Genomic DNA, 13,105 nt, shown 5'->3' on the forward strand with positions numbered 1-13,105 from the left:
ACTTCTGCTTATAACCCTCCACTGCCTTCTCATCTCATTCTAAATAAAATCCGAAGTTCTTCAAATGGAATTCAAAGTTCAACACACTTTTCTAGATCTCTTTGGTCTCACTTCCTAGTGCACACTTTCTTATGTATTCAGCTCCAGTCACACGGGACTCCTTCCCGTTCCCAGAAATATGCCAACCACTTTATCCAATTAACATCCGATCCCACCATCATGTGACTCACTAGTCACCAAGTATGCTTTATTTTTCCAAACAATACCTATCATTATCTAAGATATATTTTTTTCATTTTGTCCCACTAGAATGCAAGCTCTGTAAGAGTGGAAGTGCTGTCTGTTCTGTTTACTGCTTTTCACCAACACTTAGAACAGTGCTCTTACATGCAACAACAAAAGTTTCTAGGCATGAAATTCAAAGGATTTTTCATAAAAAACAAGGAAGCAATCTTAAAATAACAAGAAATACTTCTAGAATGAAGCTATATTCCACAGCATCCATCAGGAATTTCAACTTAGGAAATGCTAAATGACAATGTCCAAACATGCAAGCCTTTCAGATGCATCAGAATCACAAGCACGTGGCAAGGATCACGTGCCCAATTAAGTGAATATCTTCTTACATATTCACCAGCTCATAAAAAGATGGATGAACTAGAGCACACTGCCCTGGTGTCTTGGAGGAAGAAAGCAATGACATCACTGGAGAACCTGAAGGCATATGGTCAGGCAGGACACACACACACACCCCCCCTTAGGTTGTGAAGGCTGAACTTCATGCTGAATGCCAAAGAAACCCACCTCATGACTAGGTATCAGGGGAATTCTCTGCGTCTGACAGTCAGTCACCTCTAACTCCTCCGGTACCCCTCCCCACACAGCCCCCTCAAACCAGTCACATCCCTCAGATTGAGCCCTGAACCTGCAGTCATTCCAAAGACTCCTCCCCAAAGTGTCAAAGCCCTAAGTAGACCCCTTGCTATCACTGGCCATCAGAGCACCCTCTTCTGTCATTCAAACCTACAAAATTGCCCTCTCGTCACCAACGCCCCAGTCAGACTTGCTTTTTGAACAGTCTCCTGTAAGGGCTCTATCCTGTCAGCCGGACCCCTGCTCACCTCTTCCCTTCACTAACGTCCACCGAGACCCCACGCCTGCTATCAGCTCTCAAGTACCCGCTCCGCAGTCATCAGTATCCCTCACAGACCTCCCGATCGCCCGCTCTATCCTCCCCTCTGCGGAGTACCCCTCTGAGCCCCTCTCCTGCCCCGCCCCTTGACACGCCCTTTGAGGCGGTGTCCCGCGAGCGGCGCCGGAAGCCCCGCCCCTCCCGGTTGCTAGGCTCCGGCAGCCGGAAGTCCCGCCTGCCGTGTAGTCGCCGCCGCCGCCGCCGTCGTTGTTGTTGTGGTTGGTGCGCTGAGCTCCGCGGCTCCGAGAGCCGGCTGCGTCCCTTCTTCGCCGCCGCCATGAAGTGGATGTTCAAGGAGGACCACTCGCTGGGTGAGCGCTCGGCCGCTGGCCCGGCCGTGGGGGCGGGGGCGGCGGTGGCCCCCTCCCCCACTCAGGCCTCCCCAGGCTGGGCCGGGCGGGGCGGGTGCTTCTCTCGGGGCTCGGGCGGCTGAGGTCCTGGCCCCCCGGGCGGTTGCCCACCCGCCCCAGGCCGCTCTCTGCGGGCCCTGCCGGAGCCGGGGCCCCGAGGACCGGGCCCGCCGGAACGCCCTAGAGGGCCGGGGGTGTGCGCAGGTCCCGGAGGGAGGAGGGCCGGGGCTCTGGGAGGCGGCCGGTGGGCAGGCGCGGCAGTCAGTCCCGTGTGTTTCTCCCTCAGAACACAGATGCGTGGAATCTGCGAAGATCCGAGCGAAATACCCCGACCGGGTTCCGGTGAGTGCGTTCCCCGCCCCCTCGCCTCGCTGCCACCCCTGCCGTCTAGGACCGGTGGTGGGGCCCCAGGCTGCTCAACAGTTGACAAGTTTAGACTCCAGTCACGGTTGTGGGGGCAGATGGGCCACACTGGGTAAGGGGCCGTCGAGGGCCGCGGTCTGAGGGGCTGTACTGGATGCTGTTCAGGATGCTTTGGTGCTGAACCTCGCGATCTAGGCCAGCTAGCTGTCTGCGGCCTCTGGGCTCCCTAGCCAATTATGTAAGAAACGATGTTCTAGGACAGGGCGACAGGTCACAGTCACTTTAGGGAATGGTGGTGGAGGGAAACGTTCACTTTGGTCTTGGAAGTGGTACTTCAGTCTCAGGACATTCATCTTTAACTTTGTGCCTTCCTCGTTACCTGACTTCTGGTTCCCTTTTCTCACCCTGACCCTGTCATCCTTTCCTGACCAAAAAAAAAAAAAAGAAAGAAAGAAAAATCTGAGCCGCCACTGATCAATAATACTTATCCTGTATTTATCCCATGATGGTGGAGATAGTTTCTGTAACCCTTATTGATTTTTGAGGACATCCAGGCCTGTTATTGTAGCTTATTGCTTATGAACAGTTCCTTTGGGGAGAGGCAGGAGGGATAGATTTGAAACTTAGTTCAGAGAAGCAACAGGCCAAGTGAAGAGCTTGGTCCTTGGCTGCCTGGGGTTGCCAGTCATCCCCATTGATCTGTCCCTTCTCATTTCCTATGTTCTTTGAGATCCTAATTCCCCTGTATTGTGAAGGCAGATCCATTCTGGGGCCCTGGAGTAAGAGGCTGTAGAGGAACCCCTCACCAGATACTCTCAGGTCTGCCCAGACAAAATATTGAAAAGCTTTGTAGCGAGGGCTGTGTTTCTCTTATGCATGCTGAGATCAGGGATGGGAGCTGTGTTAATAATTGACCACAGAAAAGCACTTACTGTTTCTCTGTAACACATTTATATCAATTCTTAACCTCCAGAGAGTGTGGTTTATTAAGCCAGGGGCATATTTGCTCATGTTATGCCTTTGCCCACCCACCTCCTTGCCCACACACTGTTAATCAGCACTCCAGCAGTGCATGCCCAGAGCCTCACGTTAGCAATCCAGTCATGACCTTTGCTTTCGCAGGTGATTGTGGAAAAGGTCTCAGGCTCTCAGATTGTTGACATTGACAAACGGAAGTATCTGGTTCCATCTGACATCACTGTGGCTCAGTTCATGTGGATCATCAGGAAAAGGATCCAGCTTCCTTCTGAAAAGGCGATCTTCCTGTTTGTGGATAAGACAGTCCCACAGTCCAGGTGAGGGGTATTTACTGGTATTGGACATCTGCTTGGTTGCTTACAGAACTCAAAACTTTGGGAGTCTGAAAACTCTTAGAGATCCTGATTAGAAATCTGAATTTTGTGCTTCCTGACATCAGGAGCTCAAGGAAAAGAAGAAAGGGCTGCAATGGATGTGTGTGCACTTTGGGTAAGAAAACAGAGCAAGGCCTGGACTTTAAAAAAAAAGATGAAATTCAGCCTCAGATACCCAAGAATCGCTTTAAGTAGTTCAGGACTTAATTAGGCTTAAGCCATCAGTAGAACTGAAGCCTGAAATGAGGTTTTTCTCCAAATGATCCGTGAAATAAGTCCTGTCGTTCTTCCCCAGGAGCCTGTGGGCCCTGCTGAGGCTTAGCTTCAGTTAAGCACCCTGCCTGCTCGCTCGCTCTCCAGGCTCAGTCCTGGACTCTGAGAGTACGCTGCCTGAGCCTCAGGTACCCGGAGATGGCTCTTTATAGACTTCCACCCCCTTTGCTCTGTCAGAGTAGCTGCCCTTTTGTTCTTGCTGTTGTGATGCCTGGAAGCAGTCTTTGGGATATTTGGGGCCTGAATTGAGGCAGGGACATTACAATTCACTTTGAGGTAGGCGACAGCCTAGCTTTAGTCTCCTGTGGAGAGAGGAGAATTTTCTGGCTCAATCTGTATCCCTGGTCAGTTCTTTTCTGTCACTGATTTGAGTAACAGAGCCAAATGCTGGCCCTCTTCCTCCTGAGTTTCATTTTGTTATCCCCCCAAAAGTACTACTTCTGAAGCTAAGGCTTTAAGAAGCCCTGGGAACTAGCCCCGTGTAGCCAAAATATGCTTCTTTTGAAAATCCTTGAAAGCTCCAGGAGAGGCCTAAGCCACATTCTAGTCCCATTTCCTACGAATAGAATAATTTTGGCTATTTTCAAGGTCTGGTCTTCTTTTTCCCAGTCTCTGCCACTTCTGCTTCCTGATGTTTGGCAGAGGATAGGGGAGAATGGAAGGTCTGCCTTCCATGAGACCAAGGCTCTGCCTGAGGAGAAAGGCCAGGCCCTGCCTAATGGGCGCCATTGGTCTGCTTACAGCTTGAGCTTAGGAAGCTGTGGTGTTGCCAGGGGTCATCTTGTCACCCCACTGGGCTCTCAGCCTTCCTTCCAAGCCTCTGGGCACTGTGGTGCTGGGTGCATTCTTCTCCAGGGGAGGCTAGGGAAGCCCTGGGCATTCCTGGTCACTTTCTGCTTCCCTTAAGGTGGTGGGGAGGTAGAGGTAAATAAATCTTCATGCCACCTGCAGCTTGTGCAGCTCCTTGACGGCCCTGTGTGTTGTCCTTCCCAGAGTTGGCTTCTTGGTGGGAAGAAGTTTGTGAGTAGGACCTGTAGCCTTGAGTTTTGTTTTGCTTGATTCTGATCTTCTGATACTTCTTGAAGAAATGAAGCAGGCTTCTGGAGACATTAAGATTATGTTAATGTAACAATTACAGTGGCTGCAGGTTTTAACTAATGCCCTCTCCCCAAGTAGAACTGGAAATGAAAAGTGATTCTCAGGGCAGCAGAAGCTGCCTTCTTTCCTGTTTTATTTGCCTTTCCAACCTGGTAAGAATCCTCCCTAAAACAGGTTGCAGTGGTGACCGAAGGCACACCAACCAGCCCCTCCACCCAGATCCTTCAGCGCCTTTGGCTCCACTTAATGACTTCCTGGCCCACATTTAAGGCAGCAGTTCTTTGTTTGGGGGTTTTAGTCTTCAAAACAAGTTTGCTTATAAACAAAAGAGGCATGTGACATCCTCGGGCTTTATGCAACTGCTGATCACCTGATGCCTGCCCAAACAAAATTGTCGGTCTCCTTCCTAAAGCTACAGTTTGACTCAGCTTCACCACTTCCTCCCCAAGGCAGCAGCAGCCTCTTCCTTAGCACTTTCCAGCCTCCTTAGGGAAGCGTGGAGCCTCCTTTAACTGTTAGCCAGGGTTTGCAGCCTTTGGAGAGTGGCTGGGGAAATCAGAATTGAGAAAGGATGAGCCCTCCCCCATCCCATAAGGATTGCTTATGTCTGAGGCTGAGCAAAAGTAACTTCATTATTCCTGCCTTAGAGCGGACTTTGTGAGTGTTCCGGGATACAGGCGACCATCATGTAAAATAATGTGATTATGGTTTGAGTAGTCAGTGTTAATATTGACTCTAGAAATAGAGACAGAAGCAAGTCCCTGAGAGTTGTACATTTTAAATCCTTTCTGAGTTTTTTTTTTTTTTTTGAAAGGGGAGATCTCAACTACCTTTTCCCATTTAGCATTGGAAAGTTGAATTCTCTGCCTAGGTGTCTGCATCTAGAATCAGGCAGGAAATGAAAGGAAAACCGTGTCTTGGTGCAGACAGGACTTGAGAAAGACTATCATTATTGTATAAGTTTTCCAGTTAAGGCTGTAGTGGGGAACCCAGACCTGGTATTGGTGCCCACCTTTTGGTCTTTGTTTAGAGCACAGATAAAGAGTCTTATTAATCCCTTGTGTAAAATAGAAACTGGAGTATATTATTAAATTAAATATATCTAAAATGTTGTAATTTGGGAATGTTATGTCAGGAAATCTGTGCTGTTTAGGATTATGGTATTTAATTGTTCCTGGCTCTTTTTTTGTTAGTTTTTTTGTTCCTGGCTCTTAAAACGGTACTGTGTAAAAGAAGTTATGATGTCTTACAGTTCATTTAAACTTTATTTAGAAATATGCTTCAATTCAACACTTTTGAGCATTTCTGGGTAAATACTTCTTCAAAGCAGGGTTTATTTTTAGCAGTGGAATAGAGTATATCAGAGAAAAACCTGATAAAAAGAATAAGCAGTGGTTAATTTTTGTATTTTAGAATTTTAGGGAGCCTCTAGGGCCATATTAACTTTAACTTTGAGGCCCATGTCTTTCCGGGGTCCACAGCAGTAGCCACTGTCCTCTCCCCTCACCCCCCACCCCGCTTCCCCTGCTGGAAAAGAGACAAATCCAGGTCCAGTGGAAGCACGTGGGCTTCAAAGCAGATGGATGGCCAGGTGGCCCATTGGTCCAGCCAATTCATGAGTCAGGCTGGATCCCACAGCCTCCATAAGCTGACCTTGGTTGGGGCCAAGGAAAGCTGGTGCAGGGATGGGGCATCCGCAGTTCTAGGTCAGCCGCCCCCAATTCATAAGCTGTCGAGTAGCTTAAAACTCGTTTGTCCTCAGCAGCATGGCTCTTCCTAGATGTGGGTCTTTCTGAAAAGTGCCTTAATTACTTGTTAGTTTATCTAGACCTGTTTGATCTTGAATGGAGGGGTGGGGGACAAGGTTTTAGGGAGCAGTTTAGGTTCATGTCACTCAGGGTCCCACCACACCTTAGATTGCCTGAAATCTGCTGTTGGATTTTCCCGTTTTTCCCTGTCAGACCGAGAGCTTGAAGGCGGCGTCCTTGGATGGCTGTAACACGCGATGCCGCAGCAGGGAGCCTCAGTGCCGGGCTGGGGGCCGTCCCTGGGCGTCTCCTGTAGCCGCTAACTTGGGCGGGAACCCTTGGCGTTGCGGTGCTGCCTGTGAGTTGTCAGCCTGACAGATGCGTCAGAGCAGCCTGTCTGCCTGCGGATGCTCTGGCGCTCCAGCGGCCACCCGCCTAGTGCTGAGTGGCCTGGGCCTCTGAATTCTGAGAGGGGAGCCCAACTTCTCAGAGGTGTGTGGAACTTGTCCTAAAGGAACACACCAGCCTTCTGCTGTAGTGTTGAAGAGAGGCATGTTTTACATCCCTGCCCTTCCACTTGGCTATCCTTTTTTTTTTTTTTTTTTTTGGCTATCCTTTTAATGGGACTTCTTTTAAAAATTATTTTTAAACTATATCTGTAGCCCAGCTCTTCTTTGGCTCTAGACTGAGTTACTCTGATTCTGTGTGTCTGGCCTGATCCCACAAGTGCTGTTTTTAGATCATACTGTACAGATGCTTTCTCGGCACCTAGGGAAGCCTTGGAATCAGGTGTCCAGTCATGGGCTGCAGACTGGAGTGTCTAGATCCCAGTTGTGAGCAGTCAGTTTTCAATTCCTGCCCAAGGGATACCCTGAGTATAAGAACATAGTGCTATTGCCAGCTAAGTAGACTCCGCGTGATGCTGCGTGGCAGAGAAACAGAATAGCAAGAGGGCTCTAAAGTCATTAGGGAAAGCCATCTAGTTATCAAAACACAGGATCTGAAGGAGGGGCCCTAAGACCTGCTCAGCGTGTGATACAGAGGCTTCAGCAGTGGCTTCCCTGGGAACTTGTTTGAAATGTAGAACCTCAGGCTTGACCTTGACCTTCAGAATCTAAATGGCATTTTAGCAAGATATCCAGGTGATTCCGTGTGCGTGTATGTATGTGAGGAGCGCTGTTCTAAGGGCGATCTTTGCAGAAGGTACAAGAATGCTGACACTCGGTTGTTAGATCCAGTTGTGTATTCACATGATGGCAGCACCACTTGGTGGCAAGAATGTCTCCTAGCTTTGTGGTCTGGGGTGAATTATTTAACCTCTGTGCCTCACTTTTATTATCTGTGAACTATGGGTTATGACTGTACCTGCCTCCTAAGACTGTTCTGAGGGTAAAGAGTTATGTATGAAATACACTTAGAACAAGTGCTTGGCACATAAGTGTTTGCTATTATAGTTAGAATTTTTATGATTGGCCTCTGTAGCTGCTAGGGCACTATTAAACAGATTTAGAAACCCAAGTTTTTACCAAAAGACAATGGAATCTAAAGACAGAAAGCCACATGATTATAGACCTCCCTCCCCCAACTCCCTCAGAGTCTCAGAGCTTGCCTTAGCAGTCGGTCCACGGTCATTGTTCACTGCAGACAGCATTCAGAGTCGGGGGTTTATAAAGCTCCTTGGGTGTTTCTAACTCAGCAGCAGGATTTCGAGTCACTGTCCTTGAGTTTGTAACTTGCTAGAAGAGCAGAACTTAGTCTGGCAGATGGAACCACACTTGACGTAGACATCCAGGGGTTGCTGCCTTTGAATTGCACACAGTGTCTGTTGCTTCCAGGCCCTTTGGTAATGGTACTGGGGAAATTGTAGTTCAGGTCTTATCAAGAGCACCCTGGACACATGTACCAAGTGGTGCAGAGTGGTGGCGATAGCAGTAGCTGTTTTCCCCTTGGCCTCGTTTTGAGGATTCTCAGGGAAAAGCTGGGTTCCTCAGGGTGCCAGCCACCGGGGCGAAAAGTCTTCTCGAGAGTCGTGGCTACTCATTCCAACCTTTTGCTAGTTGCTGGCTCCTCACTCCACTTCCTGGGTTGTCACTCTTCTTCCTAGTAACATGCTCTTAAAGATAGGCATCTCCCCCTCTGGCAAAAGGATTGTTTCTCAACTTGGCTGCACAAGGAATCATCTTGGACATCTTAAAACTTACTGATTCCTGGGTCCTACCTCCAGAGATTCTGATTTAGTTGGTCTGGGGGAGGGCTTGGGCATGTTTTTCAAGCTGCCCATTGTTTCTGCAGCTGAGGTGGAGGCCCGCCACTCGGAACAGGCGTCCTCCTTCTGCCAGCTGCCCCCAGGTCCTCACGTGTCCCAGGGCAGTGCGGTCCATAAAGTGGCATGCAAGCCACCTGTGTGATTCTACATATTCTAGCAGCCACATTCAACAAGAAAAAGAACAGTATATTTTACCTGTCTGATATACCCAAAATGTCATCATTTCCACATGTAATCTAAATTGAGATAATTTTACATCTTTTTTTTTGTACTTTGACACTTTGAAATTTTGTGTATGTTTTACACTTAACAGCACATCACAATTCAGATGAACCACTTTTCAAGCGCTGAACACAGATACAGAGTGGCTACTGCACTGGACAGCAGAAACATAGTACATTTCTATCATAGCAGAAATTTCTCGTGGACAGTGCTGCTTCCTTATTTTACAAATTCCACCTCAGAGCCTCGCAGAGCACAGTTCTTATTGTACAAGATGCCAGTGACAGGCTATTTTGTATTCATACTCATCCCCTCCTACATTGTTACTAATTCTCATCTACCCACACAGCCAGCCCTCTAAGCTTAAAGAGAGGCAGGAAGAGTAGGGAAGGAGGAAACTTCCCCTTTGTATGGAAGTGTGGTCTCTCTCTGTTGAGGTGGAGGGCTCTCACGGCAGCCTTGTCTTCACCAGCTGGAGGCCCCGACCCCTCTCTGTGTGCCCGCTGCCCTGGTTTTACTGAGTCCTGCATTGAAGCATCTGTTGTGACCTTTCTGGGCCTAGTGACCTCTGACGTCTCAAGCTGGCTCCCAGACTGCTCCGTCAGATGGGGCTCTGGTTGACACCCCATCTCCCCCCACACGTAGTCATGCCCATGTTTAGCATGTGTCTGGACCTCCTGCTCATCTTGTATAGTGCATTCAGGTGGCCAGAGCTCAGGTGTCGCTAGGCTGTCCTCTGGAGCCAGTGCAGCTCAGCTTCATGGCGGAGCGCGCCCGGGTCTCCCCTGCTGCAGTCTGTTGTACTGCTGAGGGAAAGCCAGCTCTCCTCCCCCGCGTGCTTAGCTGGAGCAGTATCTGTTCATGGAGGCTCCTTAGGCAGGACTTCTTTGGCTGCCGATACAGCCTGAGAGCTTCTTGCTCTGCCTGCGAGGAGAGCAGCTTCCCTTTGATGGCGCCGACGCCGGTCTCAGGCACAGGTCTCTGGTGGGGGAGGTTGCACAGGCATGAACCTACTCGTTCCCGTCCTGTCAGGCACTAGTTATGAATCTTCAGAGGCCAGCTGGAAGGAGGCGCTGCTCCCACCTTTGTCCTCCGCTCCCACAGACGGGCTCTTGGTCCCGTACTTGTTTCGGCTTTCTCCCCTGCCCCTGGCGTTCAGGAAGCTCTCTGAAAGCACTCCCTGGGAGCTGGGGCTGGCTTCTGAAGGATTTCCTTGGTGTGAGGGTGCGTCCGATGGCCTAGCCTTGAGATAGGAGGCTGATTCTAGTCTAATCCCCGATTCCCTGAGGCCTGATTCCTTTTACCAGCCTCTCACCAGAGGTGTTACAGAGAGTAGCTAGTTTAAGTAGTGTCCTCCTTATCCTCAAGCCATTTTTCTCCCAACAGCTGGACTCAGTCATTAACCCCAACTCTCAGTGTTATTTCTGTTTCTCTCTTTCAAGCCTAACTATGGGACAGCTTTATGAGAAGGAAAAAGATGAAGATGGATTCTTGTACGTGGCCTACAGTGGCGAGAACACTTTCGGCTTCTGAGGCCGGCGCTGGGCTGGTGCGGCGTTCCTGCTGTGGATCTTGTAAATAGCCGGCCATTTTCAGTTACTCTACCAGAACCTCTTGACATAGACCTATCAGTGCATTTGTAACTGGATTTATTTCTTAATATATTGGAAGGTTTTGTTTCCTTAGACTAGTAAATTATCACACAGAGTTTTATTTTGCGTTTTTTCTTTTTGTGCACTGTCCTCATGACTATACCCTCCAGAGAACTTGTTCCTCTGGGAATCTTATTTAATGAAGATATTTCCATATTGAAGTGAGGGAGGTGGGAATTAAAGTGAAAGGGGAGATGATGCATTTATTCTGGATTATGTTTGAAGTGTTAGATGGTGAAGTGTTAAAAGCATCCAAATTAAATCCATAGCAATCAGAACACTTGCTTTACTAGATTTTGCCAACTGCCAGTCATGTTGGACTGAGCTAATCTGTTCCTCTTTCTGAAACTATTAAGGTAAATAATTAACAATAAAACTTCCTCTTATAAAGGCACTGCAGTGTGACCTTGTCCTTTATTCACCTTATTTTAGATGGGTGAGAGAAGGCGCTCCTACGTCCGCCAGGCCAGGAGGAGGGTTTGTGGGGCCCATGGCAGAACAGCTGGGCACAGGAAGCCTCTGCCAGGAGGGACTTTTTTTAAGTGGTCAGTATAATCTCTAAAAAGGTGTACATCAAGAAGTCCTTCTCCCACTGCTGTTTTCTGACTACCCTAACCCTCCACCTTTTGGGAAACTTCTTTTACTGGCACATTCTTTTCAAAATTTGTTTTTCGAAGTCCAGTTATATGTGAATATATGTTCAAAATGTTTTTTTCTTATACAAAAGAGAACACATTATATATACTTAGAACTTATTAGATATACTTTTTTTCAGTGAACAGTATATCATGGTGATCTTTCCATACTGGTCCATAGAAAGCCTTTTCATTTATTTTAGTGTTGCATTGTGTGAGTTTATCATTATTACTGCAACCGAGCGGGACCCTGTGTGGCTCCTGGGCATGGAACCCTTTCCATGTGCCCCGTTCTTGTGGGGAAATAGACTCTAGCCTCCATGACCTTCCCTGAGTTCCAAAGGGCAGATTCAAACACTTGTTACTCGAGGAAGGGTGATGCAGTCACCAACTCAATGGACATGAAGTTGAGCAAGCTCTGGGAGAGAGTGGAGGACAGAGGAGCCTGGCGTGCTGCAGTCCACGGGGTCGCAGAGAGTCGGACACGACTTAGGGACTGCACAACAACAAATCGGGAGGGAGCGGATGCAGAGCCTGGGAAGAGCAGCCTAGAAACAGTAGTGAAGCCCGTGGGCAAGGCTCTGGTTCCAGGTCAAGGGATACACAGAATACCTTTGAGCTCTTTACAGAACTCAAGACTCCCAGCAAATGGAAAAGTGAAAGTGAAAGTCGCTCAGTCATGTCCAACTCTTTGTGACCCCATGGACTATACAGTCCATGGAATTCTCCAGGCCAGAATACTGGAGTGGGTAGCCGTTCCCTTCACCAGGGGATCTTCCCAACCCAGGGATCGAACCCGGTCTCCTGCATTGCAGGTGAAGTCTTTACCAGCTGAGCCACAAGGGAAGCCTCAACAAATGGAAGGTGTTAGCATCCTTCATTCCAGACAAGACCCCCGAGGCCAGACTAAAGGAGTGCAGGCCCTGCAGACACCTAACCTATGTGGTCATCTCACAGATGAAGGAACAGCGCCTGAAACAACTCAAAACCTATTCAACTTCTTAATGAATTAAGAGTTCTTTAATTTGATAAAGGGGATTCATAAAAAACCTGTAGCAAATATGTACATTTTAGTAAATAAAACTATGGCGAATGAGGCAGTGTGGTACTGACATTGGGATAGACAAATACTTCAGTGGAACAAAACCCAGAAATTGATCTGAGTATAAAACATGTGGCATAACAAGTTATCAGGGAAATAATGAACCAGTTAACAAATGGGACTGCAACAGTTGGTTACCTAATATGGTAAAATTTCAGAGTCATTCCTATTAAAAACTAACTAAAAAAGGAAATCCGAGGGGTGAACTCTATGGTATATGAATTATATCTCAGTGAAGCTATTAAGAAGTCTGCTATCAGTGCTTTTCTGAACTTTGTTCTGGCATAAAACTAATGAGAGGAAAAGTAAAGGAGAGGCAAAAGAATCAGAAAGGAAGACTATAATATACAGACCATGATAATCTGCACAGAAAAATCTAAGATAATCTATACAAATTAGAGTAAGAAAGTTCTCCACGGCGGGTGGATACCAGATCAGTCACAAATATTGATGCTTTTACACACCAGTTATGACCAATTAGGGAATATTATAGGAAAAAAATTCATTTTCAATAGAAGTAAAATGTATATGTGCATAGAAAGAAACTTAATATGATATGTAAGACCTTTATGGAAAAAATGATTATTACCGAAGGACATAAAGAAGAGATAACCCTAATATACCATATTCAAGGATGAGAACATCCAGGACTATAAAGATGCATGTTGCCCCCAGATTAACCTCTGAGTTTAATACAATTTGAATAAAACTCCCAATCAGGTGTGTGTGTCTGTGTAATCTGACAGTTGCTGGCCAAAGTCCATTAATTGGAGAGCAAAAGCCAAGAATAACAAGGAAATGTTAAGAAAAACAAGCCAGGGAGATCTGTGTTAGCAGTAATTAAGTAATTAA

The 13,105-nt window shown here is 47.6% G+C and overlaps 1 protein-coding gene across 1 annotated transcript; it reads left to right on the forward strand.

The window, feature by feature from the left end:
- Positions 1–1,347: 1,347 nt before the first annotated feature.
- Positions 1,348–10,910, forward strand: GABARAPL2 (GABA type A receptor associated protein like 2). Its single transcript, XM_061138026.1, has 4 exons — positions 1,348–1,503; positions 1,829–1,884; positions 3,028–3,200; positions 10,307–10,910. The coding sequence occupies exons 1-4, from the start codon at positions 1,470–1,472 to the stop codon at positions 10,395–10,397; spliced, it is 354 nt and encodes a 117-aa protein (XP_060994009.1). The 5' UTR covers positions 1,348–1,469; the 3' UTR covers positions 10,398–10,910.
- Positions 10,911–13,105: the final 2,195 nt, after the last annotated feature.

Source organism: Dama dama, chromosome 4 (assembly GCF_033118175.1).
Source record: "Dama dama isolate Ldn47 chromosome 4, ASM3311817v1, whole genome shotgun sequence".
Lineage (NCBI taxonomy): Eukaryota > Metazoa > Chordata > Mammalia > Artiodactyla > Cervidae > Dama > Dama dama.

Bases quoted from the DNA above. Each gene is read 5' to 3' on its own strand.
- GABARAPL2 (XM_061138026.1), top strand. From the start codon at position 1,470: ATGAAGTGGATGTTCAAGGAGGACCACTCGCTGG. The intron at 1,504-1,828 runs GTGAGCGCTCGG...TTTCTCCCTCAG, and splicing joins CAAGGAGGACCACTCGCTGG to AACACAGATGCGTGGAATCT. The intron at 1,885-3,027 runs GTGAGTGCGTTC...TTGCTTTCGCAG, and splicing joins AATACCCCGACCGGGTTCCG to GTGATTGTGGAAAAGGTCTC.